The sequence below is a fragment of the Entelurus aequoreus genome, linkage group LG07 (assembly GCF_033978785.1).
Source record: "Entelurus aequoreus isolate RoL-2023_Sb linkage group LG07, RoL_Eaeq_v1.1, whole genome shotgun sequence".
Taxonomy (NCBI): domain Eukaryota; kingdom Metazoa; phylum Chordata; class Actinopteri; order Syngnathiformes; family Syngnathidae; genus Entelurus; species Entelurus aequoreus.
In genome coordinates, this window is record NC_084737.1 from 49203742 (window position 1) to 49222631 (window position 18890).

General features: G+C 40.5%; 1 protein-coding gene across 2 annotated transcripts; it reads right to left on the reverse strand.

Moving 5' to 3' along the window:
• Positions 1-4: 4 nt before the first annotated feature.
• rbm10 (RNA binding motif protein 10) lies at positions 5-18834 on the reverse strand. 2 transcript variants are annotated; one of them, XM_062053810.1, is made up of 24 exons: positions 18527-18834; positions 18062-18119; positions 17813-17991; positions 17628-17734; positions 17385-17549; positions 17222-17291; positions 15920-15993; positions 15188-15274; positions 15055-15115; positions 14819-14983; positions 11964-12124; positions 11782-11879; positions 11571-11658; positions 8679-8856; positions 4477-4577; positions 4312-4393; positions 4130-4221; positions 3842-4036; positions 3534-3680; positions 1462-1515; positions 1162-1341; positions 998-1042; positions 815-876; positions 5-691 (listed from the first exon to the last, which is right to left on the reverse strand). In XM_062053810.1, the coding sequence occupies exons 2-24, from the start codon at positions 18076-18078 to the stop codon at positions 601-603; spliced, it is 2499 nt and encodes an 832-aa protein (XP_061909794.1). In that variant the 5' UTR covers positions 18079-18119; positions 18527-18834; the 3' UTR covers positions 5-600. The 2 variants fall into 2 exon arrangements, with proteins under 2 accessions (XP_061909794.1, XP_061909793.1); XM_062053809.1 differs by having other exon boundaries at positions 11-691; positions 1162-1356.
• Between the last annotated feature and the right edge of the window lie 56 nt (positions 18835-18890).

Consider the following 18890-nt stretch of genomic DNA (forward strand, 5'->3'; position numbering starts at 1 on the left):
ATTTTTTCATGTCTGTCATCTTCACAGTTAACTATTGAATTCTATTAATAGCCATTTACAGAACATAGGGAGAAAATACAAGCTTGTCGAGAAGTAGATATGCCTAACACTTCAAATTCATACCTGTAAAATTACACACTTTTCATCCACATACAAGAGTTTTAATCTCTATAGTGAGGAAAAAAAGAAGAGCTCATTCAAGAATGTACACAGTTAGCATTGTACACAGTACACTTGCGGTCATTCACTGAATGACAAAGTGTAAAGCATTACATTAAAAAAAAGTTCATGGTGCATAGACTGTTAGAAAATGTGTTTAAATGAAGTGGAAATCTATACATACATTTCTTGACACAACACTAAATTCCATTAATAAAGCTTGTTTGTCAAACACAAGCTCTAAAGCAAGAACTTAAGAATGGCATCATTCAGGAAGAAAGCAAAAAGGTGCATTCTGTGCAAAACCATGACCCTCACCCCAGCTGCTGCAAGGGCTGGTGTAGTTAAACTAAAGGTTTTATTCACATGGGATATTAATAGAGAAGTGGATAGTCCTTTGTCCTGCCTGGAACGCAAGGTCCAAGATGGCAGGACCACAGTCTACTCCATTTGCATTTTGCGCAACAAAAGCTCCCTTTTCACACCACCTTGAAGCATTCTAGCACCGAGACTCGATCCTGTGATTGCATCACTAAAGAGAAAAGGAGAAGATTTAAACGCAGTTGCATACAGTCGTGGTCCCATCAAAAAAAGAAAAGGTTCATGGAAAAAATATTTGCAAAAAGAGCCTAATGATAACCTGCAATCTGCTTACATTGAGTTTAACCTCCTCTTCTTGAAGTCAGGAGGTTCCAGTCCATCTGTATGTCTCTGTGACTAAAAAAAGTGAGAATACAAAATCAAAATCAATCAATCTTTTTCACTCTTGCTCACTCACGCTCTCCCTCTCTGATATATTAGTAGAAACAATGTTGTCTCTTGATATTGTTCAACTAACCTCTTTGTCGGCAGCTTCCTGCATTCTTCTATGCTCCATATTTTGCTGCAGATAAAAAAGATAAAAAGCAGTAAGTTTAAATGATGCATGTGACTTAAAGACACCCAATTTTATACTTGCAATTGGTTTAGTTAGGTCTCGTTGTGGCGTAAAATTAAACAAACCTTATGTAGTTCAGAGAGCTGCTGGTGCCGAATAAGGGCCTCTTTGCTCGGAAACTGTCTTCTACAAAGCAGACAGGCCATTTTCACCCAGTCTGTCAGTCTCCCTTCCTTCTCATCTTTCTCGACTCCTTCTTCTTCACTATCACTTTCTCCACTGTAGGCTGGGACAAGACCCAAGGGCTGAGGAGGGGAAGACTACGTAAAAAAAGTCTCAGTCACACATGGAGGTATGCTATGCGATATTACATGCATAAAATATTAAATTATATTTGCGGTCTTCTATACAAAATCTAATCTTACTTCGGTTTGTCTGAGCTGGTCCAGAAACATTTGAGGCCTTTCCAAAAGCGCCCCCTGTCGGACAAGAAAAAACTTTCATTTAAGAAAAGTAGTTAAAGGGGCTGTTTGCAACATTTACACAGATGACTAGAGGGTGCCAACTTTCCAATGTATTTTACACAGTATATCCCTCTGTATGTATGTGTGCTCATTGGTTTCGCCAATCCGGTCCTCCCAGGGGACAGTCAGCTCTAGTAGCACCACTTGCTTGGTTGACTCCGATGTTAACACCATGTCTGGGCGGCGTGAAGTGGTAGCGATGTTGGCCGGGAACTTGAGTTGCCTTCCCAGGTCAACTCGGAGCTGCCAGTCAGAAGCAGTGGAGAGGAGCCCCCCTGATGAACCTTTTGCCCTGCTTTGATGAAGGCAATCGACTGCTTCGAGGCCATCTGGAACTGGCTGTTGTGTATTGCTCTGCAGATGGAATCTGCCAAAGATTTCAAAACTTGGTCGTGGCGCCAGCCATACCGCCCCTTCCCTTGAGCCTTTGGGCAACAGCTCAGGATGTGCTCCAAGGAGCCCCTCCTCTGGCACAGATTGCACTCCGGAGTGTCTGCTCGGCACCAGGTGTGGAGGTTGACTGGGCTTGGGAGAACATCGTACACAGAGGTTCAGCTTTCAAGAGCTCTGCCCAAGTACGTTTGCGAGGTTCCGCATGCTCCCACCTTGCCCACGCCCCTTGCTAGGACATGCTGAACATCTTGCTGCAACATTCTTCTTCCACCTCTGCTCGGATCTCGTCTTGGACCAGTTGATGCTTCTCCTTGCCACGGGCCGGAATGTATCGTGGCTTAGGACAGCTACCAAGGCCTGCCGTTCCCATTGCTACGGTACCCACCAAAGTCTTGTGCCTTAGTCCTGCCTCCACTCTGCTAACGGCTTCTTGTGCCTGCCACTTCCTGCCGCCCGGTCTTAACAGCAATTCCCGCCGAGGCCACCTTGACATCTGCGGAGTCCCTGTACATTAACACCTCTCTGGTGCGGGTGAGTTTAAACTGCACCAAGAGGCCGCTGAGAGGGACGTGCAGCTTGGTGGATTGGCCATATAGGACAATGCTGCTCAAGGACCGAGGGAGTTGTAGACCTCCATGCTTTTCCAGGTTTTCATTTGTTTTGTCGTGTAGAATGGCAGCTGGAGCACAACTGTTTGATATGTCTGAGAACGCACCCGACGTATAATCCTTAATATGACTCGACAAATCTTTTTTTGATACAATATAGGGAGTCATTACTTTTCATACTTCGATTTTTTGCTCAAAGATTTAAGCTTATTTTGTACTCCGCTGCTTACTGTACAACAACCATCTTAGCTTCATTAACCACCACTGGTTTTCACATCCGGGAGAAAGTCACGTGTCGGAATACAAGCAATTGGTGAGAATTAATTTGAGATATTGACAATAATCTAATTTGGCTTTTGTTTCCATTGCAAACATTCCACAAGATGGTGCATTTCCCCATTCTGGGACAGTGACGTCAACGTTTTACCTTGCTTGTCATCACCCCTCCCCTCACGGAAGAGTATTCAAATGCTACGTTTCCTTGGACTTTTGTTCATTTTGTTTTCTTCTAGTTGCTAATATCTCTTTGTAATTCCGAATACAGCGGCTAAAAGGCTCCAGTAATTTCATGTGCTTATTAAACTCCTCCCTTAAGTTAACTACCTGCTCGTGAGTACTTGCGCATGACAGCTTTCACATGAATAGAGCCTTCTGAGACGACTAACTTGGTGATGTCATTACTCCTTCAATAATTAAAGCCAATAAAGCTTTTGTTTCTGATTCTGAGAGGGCAGCGTGGGCAATTTGCATTAACAACGGCTCTCAAGTGAACAAATTTCAACAATCGGTTCTCATCGTTTACTTGAACGAGCCGTTCAAAAGCCCCGACTCGTTTGCAAGCGTCACATCTCTAATTCCTTGCTCATATTCAATAAATCTACTATATGCTTCATTAGCTTTACTCAGCTATGACCCCAATTTTAAAGGTTGTGATTAAGCATGGGAGTTACTGTACATGTAACTATGTCACACCTTTTTCTCCAGAACAGCATAGCCTGCATCAGCACTGGCAGATTCTCTGCGATCTGTGGATCCAGCTGCAGGGGAAGAGGACACAGAACGCATGTTCTCCTTGTGTCTATTGAGAGTCTTGGCCCATCGCTCCATATCTTTGGCAATCTATTAACACAAGACCAACACAGTGGTTGCGTGCCATCAAACCTTTTGTGTGCCATTAATCATGTGTATTGTTCAGACAATGTATTGACATCAAAGTGAAAACCAAAAAAGGCAAAGGCAGCAATCATTTTAATTGTAATAGTAATTAGGCAATAAGGTACCTGTTGAGCAGTTTTACTCTTGGGTTTATCTTTTTTCTCCTTGCTCCCATGGTTAGCCAACGTGGAGTCTATTGGGACTGCACAATCACCAGTGGGAGCACCTTCTGTGTTCGACTGGCCAGAAGGTGCAGGAACGTATGTGTGCTTCTCTCCCTCCCAGTACATGAAATGCTGAGTGTGGGGGTTGTAATAGTACTGCAAAAATGAGGCATAAACAGCTATTAATAGGCCTAAAAAAGCACGGTATTAACTTCTGTCTCAGATATATTTGTATTTACCAGTCTGTACCTGTGAGTTTGGATCATAATAGAGTCCCGTCAGTGGGTCGTAATAGTAGCCAGAACTTTCATCATATTGGTATGTAGACACATCTGGTAAAGCTACAGTACAATAAATTGGGATACGTCAACATGCTTGCAGACAAACAGAAAGCTTACTATATCTAGTTCAGACTTGCGCAGAAGCCTTACGATATTGCTGGAGCTCATGTTCAGTGCCTGGTGTTGCAGGCTGGCTGCAGCCAGCTGGTATTGGTTTTCCAACTATTTCAACCTAGAAATACACAAATCACATACTGTAATGACAAAGCTGAAGCAATGCAATACCATAGACAACGACAGATAAGCAAATGATACCTGGCTGACTGTTTTGGCAGAAGCGGTTTTGACGACAGCAGCTGGAGCATTTAGAGGACGCTGCTGCACAAGAGCTACACCAGGTGTCAATGATGGAATAACTGCAATTGCGGTTTATGCAAACACACATTTAAAGAATATGTTAAAGTCATTGAAAAAATGGCGGCGCATGGCTATGGCTATGCTGCGGCTATGCTAACGCTCTTGGGAGTGTAGAGCGATTTGGCAAAAAACACCCGTCATTTCTGTCAATTTCATGGCTGGCTCAAAGCGTGAACACTCTGTGATCACATACGACCGACAGACAATTCCGGATGTGGATGGATCGGGTCGTTATAGACTGAAAGATGTATGTACGGTGGACCTCCTCGCTAGCATGGGAATACTTCGCGGACTACATCGAGCGGCCTTTGTAGCAGCGGAGTCAAGTGCTAGCGGTGACCGCCAATGGAGACGACGTAAGCGGTGCGAGCGGAAGCAGAAGCGGGGTTGCCGAGCGGGGCTAACAACAAAGAGAAAAGCTAACCAAAGAAGCGTGGAGTCTCCGGGTAAGAAGCCATTTAAACTAGAACTAGCCGGCGTCAGGCTGGATAATCCCTGCACACATAGCAATTCTCTTAGAATAAAACACAACTCACATAATGTTTTTTCTTTTGTGACCGTGTCAGAGGCAGACATACATTGTACTGAGGTAGCTAACTATGATGCGTTCAGTTTATCGCAACATCAAGCAAACAATCTGAATATCCCCGTCGTATCAATTCCTAGATATGGTCGAAACTATTTAAAGTGCAATACGCATAATAAACGCAACATTATTAATATTGCTACTTCGGTTAATTTCAACAAACAATCCTCAAAACAGCCCACCACCTATAATATGGGCTTTTTAAACATAAGATCATTATCTTCCAAAACGTTATTAGTTAATGAAGTCATTAGAGACAACAAACTTGACGTCGTTGGTCTCGCCGAGACCTGGCTCAAACCAGACGATTTTTTTGCGCTAAATGAGGCATCTCCTCCTAACTATACCAATACACATGTTGCCCGACCTCTTAAAAGGGGAGGGGGTGTTGCACTAATATACAATGAAATCTATAATCTTACACCTAACCTAAATAATAAATATAACTCGTTTGAGGTGCTCACTTTGAGGTTTGTCACACCGCTGCCACTCCACCTGGCTGTTATCTACCGCCCCCCTGGGCCCTATTCGGACTTCATCAGTGAATTCTCAGAGTTTGTTGCTGATCTAGTGACGCACGCCGACAATATAATCATAATGGGGGACTTTAATATCCATATGAATACCCCATCGGACCCTCCATGCGTGGCGCTCCAGACTATAATTGATAGCTGTGGTCTTACACAAATAATAAATGAACCCACGCATCGCAACGGTAATACGATTGATCTGGTGCTTGTCAGGGGTGTCACCACCTCTAAAGTTACGATACTTCCGTACACTAAAGTAATGTCCGATCATTACCTTATAAAATTCGAAGTTCTGACTCATTGTCAACAAACTAATAATAATAATAATAACTACTATAGCAGCCGCAACATTAATGCTGCCACAACGACGACTCTTACTGACCTACTGCCTTCGGTAATGGCACCATTCCCAAATTATGTGGGCTCTATTGATAACCTCACTAACAACTTTAATGACGCTCTGCGCGACACCATTGATAGTGTAGCACCGCTAAAGCTAAAAAGGGCCCCTAAAAGGCGTACCCCATGGTTTACAGAAGAAACTAAAGCCCAGAAATTATCATGTAGAAAGCTGGAACGCAAATGGCGTGCGACTAAACTTGAGGTTTTCCATCAAGCATGGTGTGATAGTTCAATAACTTATAAACGCATGCTTACCTCAGCTAAAGCTAAATATTACTCAAATCTCATCCACCTCAACAAAAATGATCCTACATTTCTGTTTAGTACAGTAGCATCGCTAACCCAACAAGGGACTCCTCCCAGTAGCTCCACCCACACAGCAGATGACTTTATGAATTTCTTTAATAAGAAAATTGAAGTCATTAGAAAAGAGATTAAAGACAATGCATCTCAGCTACAACTGGGTTCTATTAACAAAAATACGACTGTATATACAACGGATACCGCCCTCCAAAATAGTTTCTCTCTCTTTGATGAAATAACATTGGAGGAATTGTCAAAATGTGTAAATGGGACAAAACAAACAACATGTTTACTTGACCCAATTCCCGGGAAACTTATCAAGGAGCTTTTTGTATTATTAGGTCCATCAGTGTTAAATATTATAAACTTATCACTTTCCTCTGGCACCGTTCCCCTAGCATTCAAAAAAGCGGTTATTCATCCTCTACTCAAAAGACCTAACCTCGATCCTGATCTCCTGGTAAACTACCGGCCGGTATCCCACCTTCCGTTTATCTCGAAAATCCTCGAAAAAATTGTAGCACAGCAGCTAAATGAACACTTAGCGTCTAACAATCTCTGTGAACCTTTTCAGTCCGGTTTCAGGGCAAATCACTCTACGGAGACAGCCCTCGCAAAAATGACTAATGATCTATTGCTAACGATGGATTCTGATGCGTCATCTATGTTGCTGCTTCTTGATCTTAGCGCCGCTTTCGATACTGTTGATCATAATATTTTATTAGAGCGTATCAAAACGCGTATTGGGATGACAGACTTAGCCTTGTCTTGGTTTAACTCTTATCTTACTGACAGGATGCAGTGTGTCTCCCATAACAATGTGACCTCGGACTATGTTAAGGTAACGTGCGGAGTTCCCCAGGGTTCGGTTCTTGGCCCTGCACTCTTTAGTATTTACATGCTGTCGCTAGGTGATATCATACGCAAATACGGTGTTAGCTTTCACTGTTATGCTGATGACACCCAACTCTACATGCCCCTAAAGCTGACCAACACGCCGGATTGTAGTCAGCTGGAGGCGTGTCTTAATGAAATTAAACAATGGATGTCCGCTAACTTTTTGCAACTCAACGCTAAGAAAACGGAAATGCTGATTATCGGTCCTGCTCAGCACCGACATCTATTTAATAATACCACCTTAACATTTGACAACCAAACAATTAAACAAGGCGACTCGGTAAAGAATCTGGGTATTATCTTCGACCCAACTCTCTCGTTTGAGTCACACATTAAGAGTGTTACTAAAACGGCCTTCTTTCATCTCCGTAATATCGCTAAAATTCGTTCCATTTTGTCCACAAGCGATGCTGAGATCATTATCCATGCGTTCGTTACATCTCGTCTCGATTACTGTAACGTTTTGTTTTCGGGCCTCCCTATGTCTAGCATTAAAAGATTACAGATGGTACAAAATGCGGCTGCTAGACTTTTGACAAAAACAAGAAAGTTTGATCATATTACGCCTATACTGGCTCACTTGCACTGGCTTCCTGTGCACCTAAGATGCGACTTTAAGGTTTTACTACTTACGTATAAAATACTACACGGTCAAGCTCCTGCCTATCTTGACGATTGTATTGTACCATATGTCCCGGCAAGAAATCTGCGTTCAAAGAACTCCGGCTTATAAGTGATTCCCAGAGCCCAAAAAAAGTCAGCGGGCTATAGAGAGTTTTCTATTCGGGCTCCAATACTATGGAATGCCCTCCCGGTAAAAGTTAGAGATGCTACCTCAGTAGAAGCATTTAAGTCTCATCTTAAAACTAATTTGTATACTCTAGCCTTTAAATAGACTCCCTTTTTAGACCAGTTGATCTGCCGTTTCTTTTCTTTTCTACTCTGCTCCCAACCCGGGGTGGACCGCTAGCCTGTCCATCAGATGGGGACATCTCTACGCTGCTGACCCGTCTCCACTCGGGATGGTTCCTGCTGGCCCCACTATGGACTGGACTTTCGCTGATGTGTTGGACTTTCACAATATTATGTCAGACCCACTCGACATCCATTGCTTTCGGTCTCCCCTAGAGGGGGGAGTTACCCACATATGCGGTCCTCTCCAAGGTTTCTCATAGTCATTCACATTGACGTCCCACTGGGGTGAGTTTTCCTTGCCCGTATGTGGGCTCTGTACCGAGGATGTCGTTGTGGCTTGTACAGGCCTTTGAGACACTTGTGATTTAGGGCTATATAAATAAACATTGATTGATTGATTGATTGATTAAAGTCAAATGAACACAATCACAGACCACATGGAACATTTCTCAACATGTGATATCAACCTGGAGTAGTTTGTCCTGCAGAACCCCCCATTATTGGTGTTCCTGGACAGGCCAATGTAGATAGACCATTTGGCACAGAGTAATCATTTCTGCCCTGACTGTATTTTACAGCTGCTCGCTGGGGATACAGCTCAGTATATTCTGTGCTCTGGCCTCCACCTGAACCATTTTGTGCAGCCTGAGAACAAGAAACACAAGCACAAACAGATGACAATACAATGTGATGTAAATCCAACAGCTTTTAGATACTTTTTAGGGGAACTGAACTTTTTTATTTTTTATTTGCCTATTGTTCATAATTTGTATGAGAGACAAGAACACGTTTTTTTCATTCAAAAAATAAAAAACGTGTGTAAGATGCAGCTAGCAATGCAGCTAATGGGAGCATTTAATTCTGCCTCTAAATGACAATACTTCATTTATGTTCAGTAACTTGTATAATAACAATTGTTATTGGAAGAGCGAACACGGAGAAACTGTTAAGCGTAGTAGCACATCGCCTTGCTCACAGAGACACTCACAGTGCTACAGCATTAGTAAGAAGTAAGCTGGCTTTCAGCAGCTGAATGGCTTTTGAGTTTGTAATACACAACACAATGCAACAGGACACCAATCTGTACTGATTGAAAAATATGAACACTCATATTACAGTATCTGCAAAGTATTGGCCTACATTTCATGTGTTCTTTGTACACAGCTAGCTCAACAGAGTATGTACAGTAGTTGTACTATCAAGCATGATGTACTGCATGTATTTCTCACTCGATGGACAGTTGTCTGTTTGGTCCAGCAGGCCCGGGACATTTTTTCCAGTTAATTTTGGGTACAGTAGGTGGAAAAAGATTATACCACTGCAGGGTTTGTTAGCACAAACAGTTAGTCCTTCTTTGTGATGCAGTTTCTTTGAGCAGTGTCCTCCTTGCCAGATACAAGAAGCGTCCATCGATGAAAAACATTGTTTTCCACACAGTGCAGCAGAAGCAAACTTCTGTCGGCATAATGTAGCTTAGCAGGCTTTACATTTACGCCACTGAGTCATGACAGCCCCAACTCTCTCAGCTTCCGTCTGCTGCAATGTTTCAGCCTCGCTTTGTGCTTACTCAGCATCTATAACCATCAGTTCATCATCTGTATATTCAGCTTCAAAAATATAAAGTTGTAAATCCTCACTTTTCCAAAAGATAGTTAACACAAGTTTGTTCCCAGAAGTAGGAACACTCGCCTATGTTGACGGATGTAGGAAGTCCACTGCTCAGAGCAGTGAAATCAATGCGCCCAGGAAAATGAGTTCCGGTAATGCTTAAAATGACCAAAATACGGTAAATATTGTACAATACATATTGTTATGAACTTGTCTTACTACATTATATACATACCTACCGCATGTATATATAACATTATGGAGGTTTTACGATATTATTAGAGGGCTTCAAAGGTAACACCCCCATTTTAAGAGAATTCTATGATCTTTGGTATGCAAACAAATTATAAATATGCGTTCTTGTCTCTCATAATGATTGAACAATAGGCAAAATAATTATTAAAAAGTGCAGTTCCCCTTTGAAGAAAAACTGAAATTCTTTGGAATTTTGCCCATCATCCATAATTTTGTCCAATTCTTAAGTGAGATAAAAACACAAGTCTTTCCCATTTCTGTGCGTTCTAGTTAGTGAAAAGCAGGTAATAGGGTTTCACCTATTTTGCCTATAAAGTCCTCTTAATAAAAATCCAAAAACCACCAACTAGACTCCATTTACATGCCCTGACCTACATAATAATTAAGGTATAACAACATTGTTATTGTAAGAGCAAACACAGAGGAACTACTTTTCTGGCATAATGACACAGCGTCTTGCTCACAGCACCACAGGCCACTACTGAAAATGAACCTTGCTAGTGGAGATGCCGCATCACCTTTGGGTTTGGAAAAGTTAAAGCTAAGTTATATAAATCATGCCTCGCACATGTATAGTTGAAGGTGGTGGCAATAAGCAGAGCAGTTGGTAATTGTTTTAACTTCACACGGCACACATTAAAAATCAGGACCGACTGAAGCAGTGGATACTAGCTCATAGAACCAACAGCATTGCTAGAAAAACTCAGCAAGATGCTTGTTTGCTTGAAGCATTTCTTCCCTGAGGACTATTCTGAATTTACCAGCTCAAAGAAAATCACATGTCTTGTGCTGAAAGATACAACCAGACCATCAGTCAGCATTCCAAGGAGAGTGGAAATTCAAAGAGACTGTTTTGTTATGCTTTTATTTTGTTGATGACATGCTTTACACTAGTGCTACATGATAACGCTATCAGAATGGCTTAATGTTTTCCCATATCTGGATAATTTTTGGTCCAAAGTAATTGTCGACAACAGCTCTCAAAGTCTGCCATAATGAGTGGTAGCAAACACAGAACATGTTCATTATGCTGTTGTTGACGAAATGAGCTTTTATTGCTATGCATGAAAGAAGTTACGGTAATTCCAAAAATATTATATTACACGTATCATGTATGGGCCTGTTACTACATGGATATATAAAACGTTTGATGTTTTTTTGAGGGCTTTATAGGCGGAAAATATTAATTTCCACTACCTGCATTATAAGCCACCTTGTGCCAGCAGGTTTTCATTATCTAAAAGGCACAGAAATAGGAAATATATGTGTGTTCTTGTGGATGATAGGAAAAAATTCAAAAAAAGTACAGGTTCCTTTTATATAGTAAGTAATGAGTATTGTCTTTACTGCAAGCAGAGTTTTTGAAAAAGTATGTTTTCATGAACCACAGTATGTGTTAACAAAGCCAAAGAAAATGTATTTTAAAAAATGCCTGCATTTGTGTGTACATTGTCTGAAATGTATGTTGCAATGCTGTCAGGTCTGCTTTAAATTACCTGTGTGACAGCCCATTGTGCTGCAGCAATCGCTGTGCTAGCCACTGTGGCAGCACTCACTTTATTGCCATCTGTCAAAAAGACATCTCTGAGAAGAGTGGGGGAAGACACAATTATGATGGAAAAAATAAATAACGATCTTTCTGTAAGAGAATGATTTACTTAAACATATTTGCCACATTGCTTGTATTGCAAGCACCACAGGCCCTACCGTTTAGAACCTTTAGCAAACTCCACCACAGTAACCTTCCCATCAATAGAGAGAGGCGGTTGAAGGGCCTGCAAGATCTGGAGCAGCTGGGAAGCCTCCTAAGGACAAATTACAGTGAAGTGAGTAACAGCATGTCCAGCCGAATGGGTGACAGGTTCATTTCTACCTATGATGTTTCTTACCACAATTGTGGCCAGCTGCAGAAAAGCAAAGCCCCTGTTGAGATGTGTTTGCTTGTCCTTGATGAGGCGAATGTTGGAGGGCGACAGCGTGGCAAATGACGATAAAGAAGAGAGAATGGCTTCCACTGACGTGTGGGGTCCAAGATTTCTCAGTATTAGAGCTGGTGATGAGGAGGAAAATATTATTTTAGTCATTGTACAAATACATACATTTGTTACATTTTCAGATAAAAAACTAGCTAATATCAGGCACCACATCAATAAACCTTCCCAATGCACAAAACAGAGTAAAAAAAGTACATACGTTGTTTTCCAAGCCAAATACATGATTTATAAAAACACAAATTGACGTGAGAATGTGCGCACCAGTCCGCTAACTTTGTACCTGGCAAACACACTTTTTGGAGACATGCAGGCAGGAAACACAGATGTTAAGTGGTGATGTGAAATATACATTTTGATCCTATCCAATGGAAGTTTATCAAAAATAAAAACACTGGTGTCTTGCATTTATTGATTAACTGTTTTATTTTAGATGTTTAATCAATCATTGCATTAATTATCCTGTCATATTTAAAAAAAAACATTTGTAGAAAGTCTTACTATTTTGCTTTACACTGACTGATATCATTTGTTAATTAAATCTAATAGCCTATATTATATGTGCTCGTCAACATATGATTAAGGAGTGTAAATTGATTCATCGTTATGGTTGCAGAAAGGAAACAATTACGTACGACTATGTATGGCATCCTGCTTTGATCATTAATAATTTGAATAATCAAGTTATCAAATCAATTATATGGTTTAAGGTGACAAGTTATGACACAGACAAAATACATGCATGTCCTCCAGTGCTGCAGTGCTCCACTTTGTTTTCTTGTAATTCACAAACTTAGACCTACAACTACTTTCTAATGATAATTTAAATATTGGTAATATTGTCATCATGTTAAAAGGAGACCTACAATGATTTTCCTTTTTTCTTACTTATTAATATTGTTATAATGTTAGATACTCGTGGTAAACAATGCCAAAGCATCAAATCAAAGGTTCATGCATTTGGGCATGAGCTTGCACGCAACTTTGGATGCCTCTGAACGCTCAGTTTTGCAGTCTTCTTGGGTCATTTGTGTAGTCACAAATTGATAGACTTTCTTTTCTTTATCTTTTATTTCGATCTCTACAACAAAAATACTCCCCATCTATACAATTTCAACAAGGTAAATAAAATACAGAAAATAACATGGTGTATGTATGAAAAGGAGTAGGAAGAAGCAAAAGCCTATAATGTCCTACCCTATCACTCAGATATAATAGTCAGATTTTTTATCAACAACAGGATTCATGACGACCTTATTTAACAAAATGTATTTAGTATATATTATGATATACGGTATATTGTATCATAGTATATAATTATCATATATATACACAGTATATATACAGTAATATATATATATATATATATATATATATATATATATATATATATATAAAAATTACATTCATGAATATTCAAAATACAAATAAAACAACCATGAAATGTAGTTTCTACGTATAAAATATATTCCTAAGATATTTTATGTTTCCTCCTCTTTGTTGTAAATGAAGAATCTTTTTTTGTATTTCTTTTTAAATTGAATGTTGTCATTGCTTGGTTTGATTTCCTAATCCAACGGATTCCACAGAGTCACCCCACAAACTGATATGAATGTACTTTTAAGAGTTCAATTAACACATGGCTGTCTTGGATTAATTTTACTCCTCAAATTATATTTTCCCTGTTTTGAAAATGTTTTGGATATTTAGTGGCAGTAGATTATTTCTTGCTTTATAAATTACAGATCCATAAATGTCATTATTTGCGACTTTATAAAGTGTACATTTGTGTGTTCTCGATAGCCAACATTGTTTATTATTCTCAATTATCTTTTTTGTAATGTGGATAACTTTTGTAACGTGCCTTTGTGTTACCCTCGACTTACACACAGTAATTAAAATATGGCAATAATAGTGTACAATATATAGAGTGTGCAAGGTTTTATGGTTTAAGATGTGTTTTATTTTTCTGAGGATTACAATATTTTCATTATTATACTAATTAGAAATTTGATGTGAGCTTTCCAGCACAGCTTGTGAGCCAATACCACACCCAAAAATGTACTTCCATAGGTACTTTCCATTTCTGTTATCAATTGACAGTTTTACATGTATTTGTACTTCACGGTTTCCAAACAACTTGAATTTGGTTTTGTTCAAACTTTTGTTTGTAGGCCTTCCTGTACAGGCTGTTGGCCAGCCTCCTAACCCTCTGCTGTTCACAAACTGTTTGCAGACATGCAAAAAGGAGGTTGTAAATGTCCCTGGGGAGCAACATTTAAGCTACATCATTGCCATATACTAAGTAATATCTTTATGTTTATTTGATCTATTATGCTCTGACTGTGTCCTTCAAATAAGATGTTTTTGTGCATCCACACTCATCTCCGTGAAATATTGATTCTTCTTTATTGTATAATGAGAGAACAACGCAAAACAAGGGTCCTCAAATATGCACAATGCATATGTAAGTCACTTAGCAATGACCTTATATGGTGCATTTGAGGCGTGGCGAGGGCATGACATGTCTCTGCCAGGTCACATCTATAAAGTGTGCAGGGTTTTAGAAGTCTGAGCATTTTTGTACACATGCAGATTTGGGGTTTCTGCTGTATGTAGACTTTTAGTAATAATTCCACAGTTTAATAGATGAGATCGCTGGTCTGCTTCTCTTGGCTGTCTACTGATATCATTAAGTACAAAACACAACTTGATTTTAAACAGGTGTCTTTGGTGTAAGCCATATAACTTACTGTCATTGGCAAGTGCACCATCAGCATGCTGTGTAACTTGGCCAGGGTGGACAGAAAGACCAGAGCAGTCAAATGGTGCTGGAAGGGGCAGCAAGCCTTGGGCTTCCTCTTTCTTAAGACTATGAGCAAAATCTTTTTGCGACTGTGGCAACTTCAGCTCAGCTTCTGTGAAAGAATACATAAATTAGCATGTGCTATTTTGCACAGGGAAACAACACAGACATGTTCCTCTTTACCTGATTTGGGTGCACTGCACTTAAAGCACCTTTCTCTCCTCTTAAAGTTTTGTACACCACACTGAAATAATACAGGACTTATTGTTAACAGAAAAATCAGACACAAACGTGTACTATTGTATCCAAGCACAACCTTGTTGCAAAGCCAGTCCTCATTGCCGCGTGGTTTAGGGTTGCTGTAGTGCATTGACACTCGATGTCCCAAAATGAACAGCAAACCCTAAAAAATAAGTAGGGAGGGGGAGGGGAAAAGTGGATGACTATAAGCGATTATTAGGCCACACACAGAGTAAGACCTCATCTCCGAAATGAGATTGAATTTGGGGGACGAGAGAGAGAAAGAAACTTGGATTGAGTCTGAAAGACAGAGGACAAACAAGAATAGGAACCTTCAGCTTTAGGAAAGATTTTGAGTTGATGTCTTGTGTATTTTATTTCACTGTGCCCCCCCCTTAAAGGGGAAATCTCCTCACAGTAATGTAGACATCACCTCTCCCTTACACCATCTTCTTCTTTTACAGAAAAGGTATGTCTTGACCATGTAATATTGGTAGGTGATCAAGATGAAGAAGTATTTTGGTATAGATACAATCCCATTCCACATATATTATTTTAAATTTAGGAGAGAAAGTAAGAACATAGTACTCAAAAGTAGTGTTGCAAGTGTAACTCACCCACTTTTAGATTTTTGTAACAGTAAAGTGTTAAGATATGTAATTACAACCTACCGGTTGCAAAAAATATTCTTCTTGATCAAATAGCATGCTATATTTTCATATGAAGCAGTAGTGATGTGACAGTACATTTGTCTTGCCCATTTCATATAGGTATATGTGTGTGTGTAATGTGTGTTAGGGAGAGTGACCTGGTTGGTCTCCATCCAGCCGGTGGCCTCCTGTATGAGATTAAACTCGACGAAGGCGAATCCTCGGCTCTGACCTGGACACCGCCCAGCGCCATGGTTACCGAATAACAACAACAACATAACAACAACGCAGTGAGGGGTTAGTGCTTTATGTACAGAGGAGAGAGAGACCCTGTATCAGCACTCATAAAAAATAAATAACCGCTCTCCCTTGGAATGAAGAAGCTTGACAGCAAGGAGAGACAGTTTTAAGACTGCACAGTAAGGAAGATGCAAGGTTTCTCAGTGCGGTCAAGAAAAGGAGGGAGAAAGAGAGAAACTCCTACTCACTCCTCAATTTAAGGCTGACCCACATCCAACGCAAGAAACAGTGCAGTTATCTGGCAACATGTTGATAGAGTTGTCATTTGATAGTTTATTAACTGACAACATCCACATACTGAGAGGTTAAGTAATGCAGATTTTTAGTGGTCAAGCTAGTGTAATACATTAAGTGATTAATTGCATGTAATTTATCCAAAAAACAAATAAATGAGGAAAAGAGCAGTGTGGATGCCTGTGAGTGTGGCTGAGTCAGATAACAGTTTAGCACAACGGTCACACTGACCATCAGCTACTTTATTATTGGGTGATCAAGAAAGTTTGTGAGCTTTGTTGATGTGCTCAGTCACACAAATAGGGCAAATTAATGTTTGAGAGATGAGTGAAGAAGGAAAATAAGTCATATAGATAAAAAGTACAACTTATTGCTCTTTGTAAGCTTTACTTTTAGAAAACGGTGATACAGTCCTCTGCTGTGTCTGGATGTTTTAATGTCTTGTATGCATTCACAATGTGATAATGAAGACATGACCCCCCCAAAAAAAAGTTAGAATATGCACTTCATGATTGCTTTAGAACAAACTACAGTACATTGATTACGTTCCTTCTGCAGTAGCCGTTCACTTTGCTGTCCAATGGACACCCTAAGATTACCAGAGCGTCTCTTGCCACCTTTCAGTTATCTTAATTTCTTACTAATGTGAATGATTATTATTCCACCCACAATCATCCACCAAACAACTGAGATATGGCATCATTATTGTCTTCATAAATACAAAATGTAAGACAAATCTTTTGATTTGGATAAATTAGGAAGGTCGTCTAATGAAGTGTTTGGTAAGTAAACATATTTTTACTGCTATAAAAGAGTGAAGGAAGAATAGGCAAATTAATACTTAATACTAAAATAATTAATTAGGATTTAATGAATGGCATAGGATGAGTGTGAAAATCAAAAAGGGGCAATAGACAAGTTCTCACCTGATGATTTATTCCTCATGAGTCGAACCTCCTTAGGTTGGATTCGCTGCTCCTGAAGTATTGCCCTGATCTGTGGACATATTTCTATTAACCACCAACACTACTGTGCGTAACATCCGAATGGAGCAGAAAAAAAAAAAGGCAACATACGGCATTCACAAACCTCATTCGCGGTGGCATTAGGTGGGAGCAAGCGAAGCATTATTATGTTGCTGGGCTTCTGACAGTCCAAATCAGCACGGTAATCCTGGTCCCTTTGCTCCAACTCCTCTTGAGACAGATTCAGGTCAGAGCTACAACCGTGCTCCTCTGGCTTAACTGCAAACGCCTGCATATATGAAGATTGACAACATGTAAGACAAAAAAAAGTAGGCTGTTAAAAGTCGCAACTCTAGTATTGGCTTACCTTTCTCATCCCTGTTACATAGGAGAATCTGTGCTCCTCTTGGTGCCGGATGTTGTGATCCATCTGTAAACGGGTACCACCACAACCCCAGTTGCCTTCTCTACTTCCTAAATGTAGGTAAGGGTTGTCAGCAAAGCCTTAAATATGTTTCCCCTCTCTCATTCCTTCTGGGGATCCTGGCTGACCTGGTAGGATATCTAGAGATGCTTCATTGTGAATATAGGGTCTGCCCTCATCAATTCTGGTATGATATTCTGCTTCTGCATCCTCCTCGTCTTGGCCATAACCCCGGTAGTCCATGTCCCGAAAGTGGTGGTCATAATGGCTGTTGTAATATCGACCCATGCGATCGCCTCGCCCACCTCTGTTGAAGACAGATGATGCTTTGAAACACTCGTATGACAGATCTGAGGAGCTCTCAAAACATAACTCACCTTCCCTCAGGGTCCATACTGATCCACCGACGCTATTCTAAGTCCCAGCATAAATAACCTGAAGGTACGAAACCAGTTTTCAACCAATTCATCAAAGGTGTATAACAGACATTGAGGTGAAAGAGCAGTTTACCTAAGGTGCGCACTCAGGTGACTTACCGCGTCCTTTTATACTGCAATTAGGTACTCAACACTTGGGGAACTTTTAACCACGTCCTCTGCTTAACTACGTCCAATAATATTACACGATACATAATGTGAAATTATAAGGGTGCACACTTGTATCACTATGAAGAACACAAAAGACCCATAAACACATCCAAAAGCGTCTTTAACAATGACGTGTGGCGGTCACGTTAGCCTACAAGCTAGCTCGCCTGAGCAATGCTAGCAAGTTATTCACAGCGGCTGTCAATCGTCGTAGCTGACATTACAACAGACATATATGATGACGGGAACACTTACCAGCTTTTGATGCAGCCGACAAAAGTTCAAGCACTGTCGCCAAAACAGAATAAATGTGTTTATTTCCAGCAAACACAATAAAATGGCCTCGGTAGGGTAACATTCCAGTGGGCGGGTGCAGTGCAAAAGCGCTGGTCTGATAGGACCGCAGCTCACTTGAAGTCGACGATGATTGGACGAATGAAAGAGGCTGAGCTGCCTGCCCATCACCGACGCACAAGCATACGACTCAGAAGAGTTGCTGGTATTTCCATGTTCATAGGCTCCAGCACCCCCCGCGATCCCAAAAGGGACAAGCGGTAGAAAATGGATGGGTGGATAGTTTCAGATGCAAACATGTCTGTTAAGTTCCCAATTCAAACAA

What these genes read in the sequence shown, in the direction of transcription:
- rbm10 (XM_062053809.1), bottom strand. An exon ending in TGGTGCACTTGCCAATGACA is followed by an intron (nt 12,125 to 14,818) that starts GTAAGTTATATG and finishes CCTCATCACCAG; the next exon opens with CTCTAATACTGAGAAATCTT. An exon ending in TTTGCTAAAGGTTCTAAACG is followed by an intron (nt 11,659 to 11,781) that starts GTAGGGCCTGTG and finishes CACTCTTCTCAG; the next exon opens with AGATGTCTTTTTGACAGATG.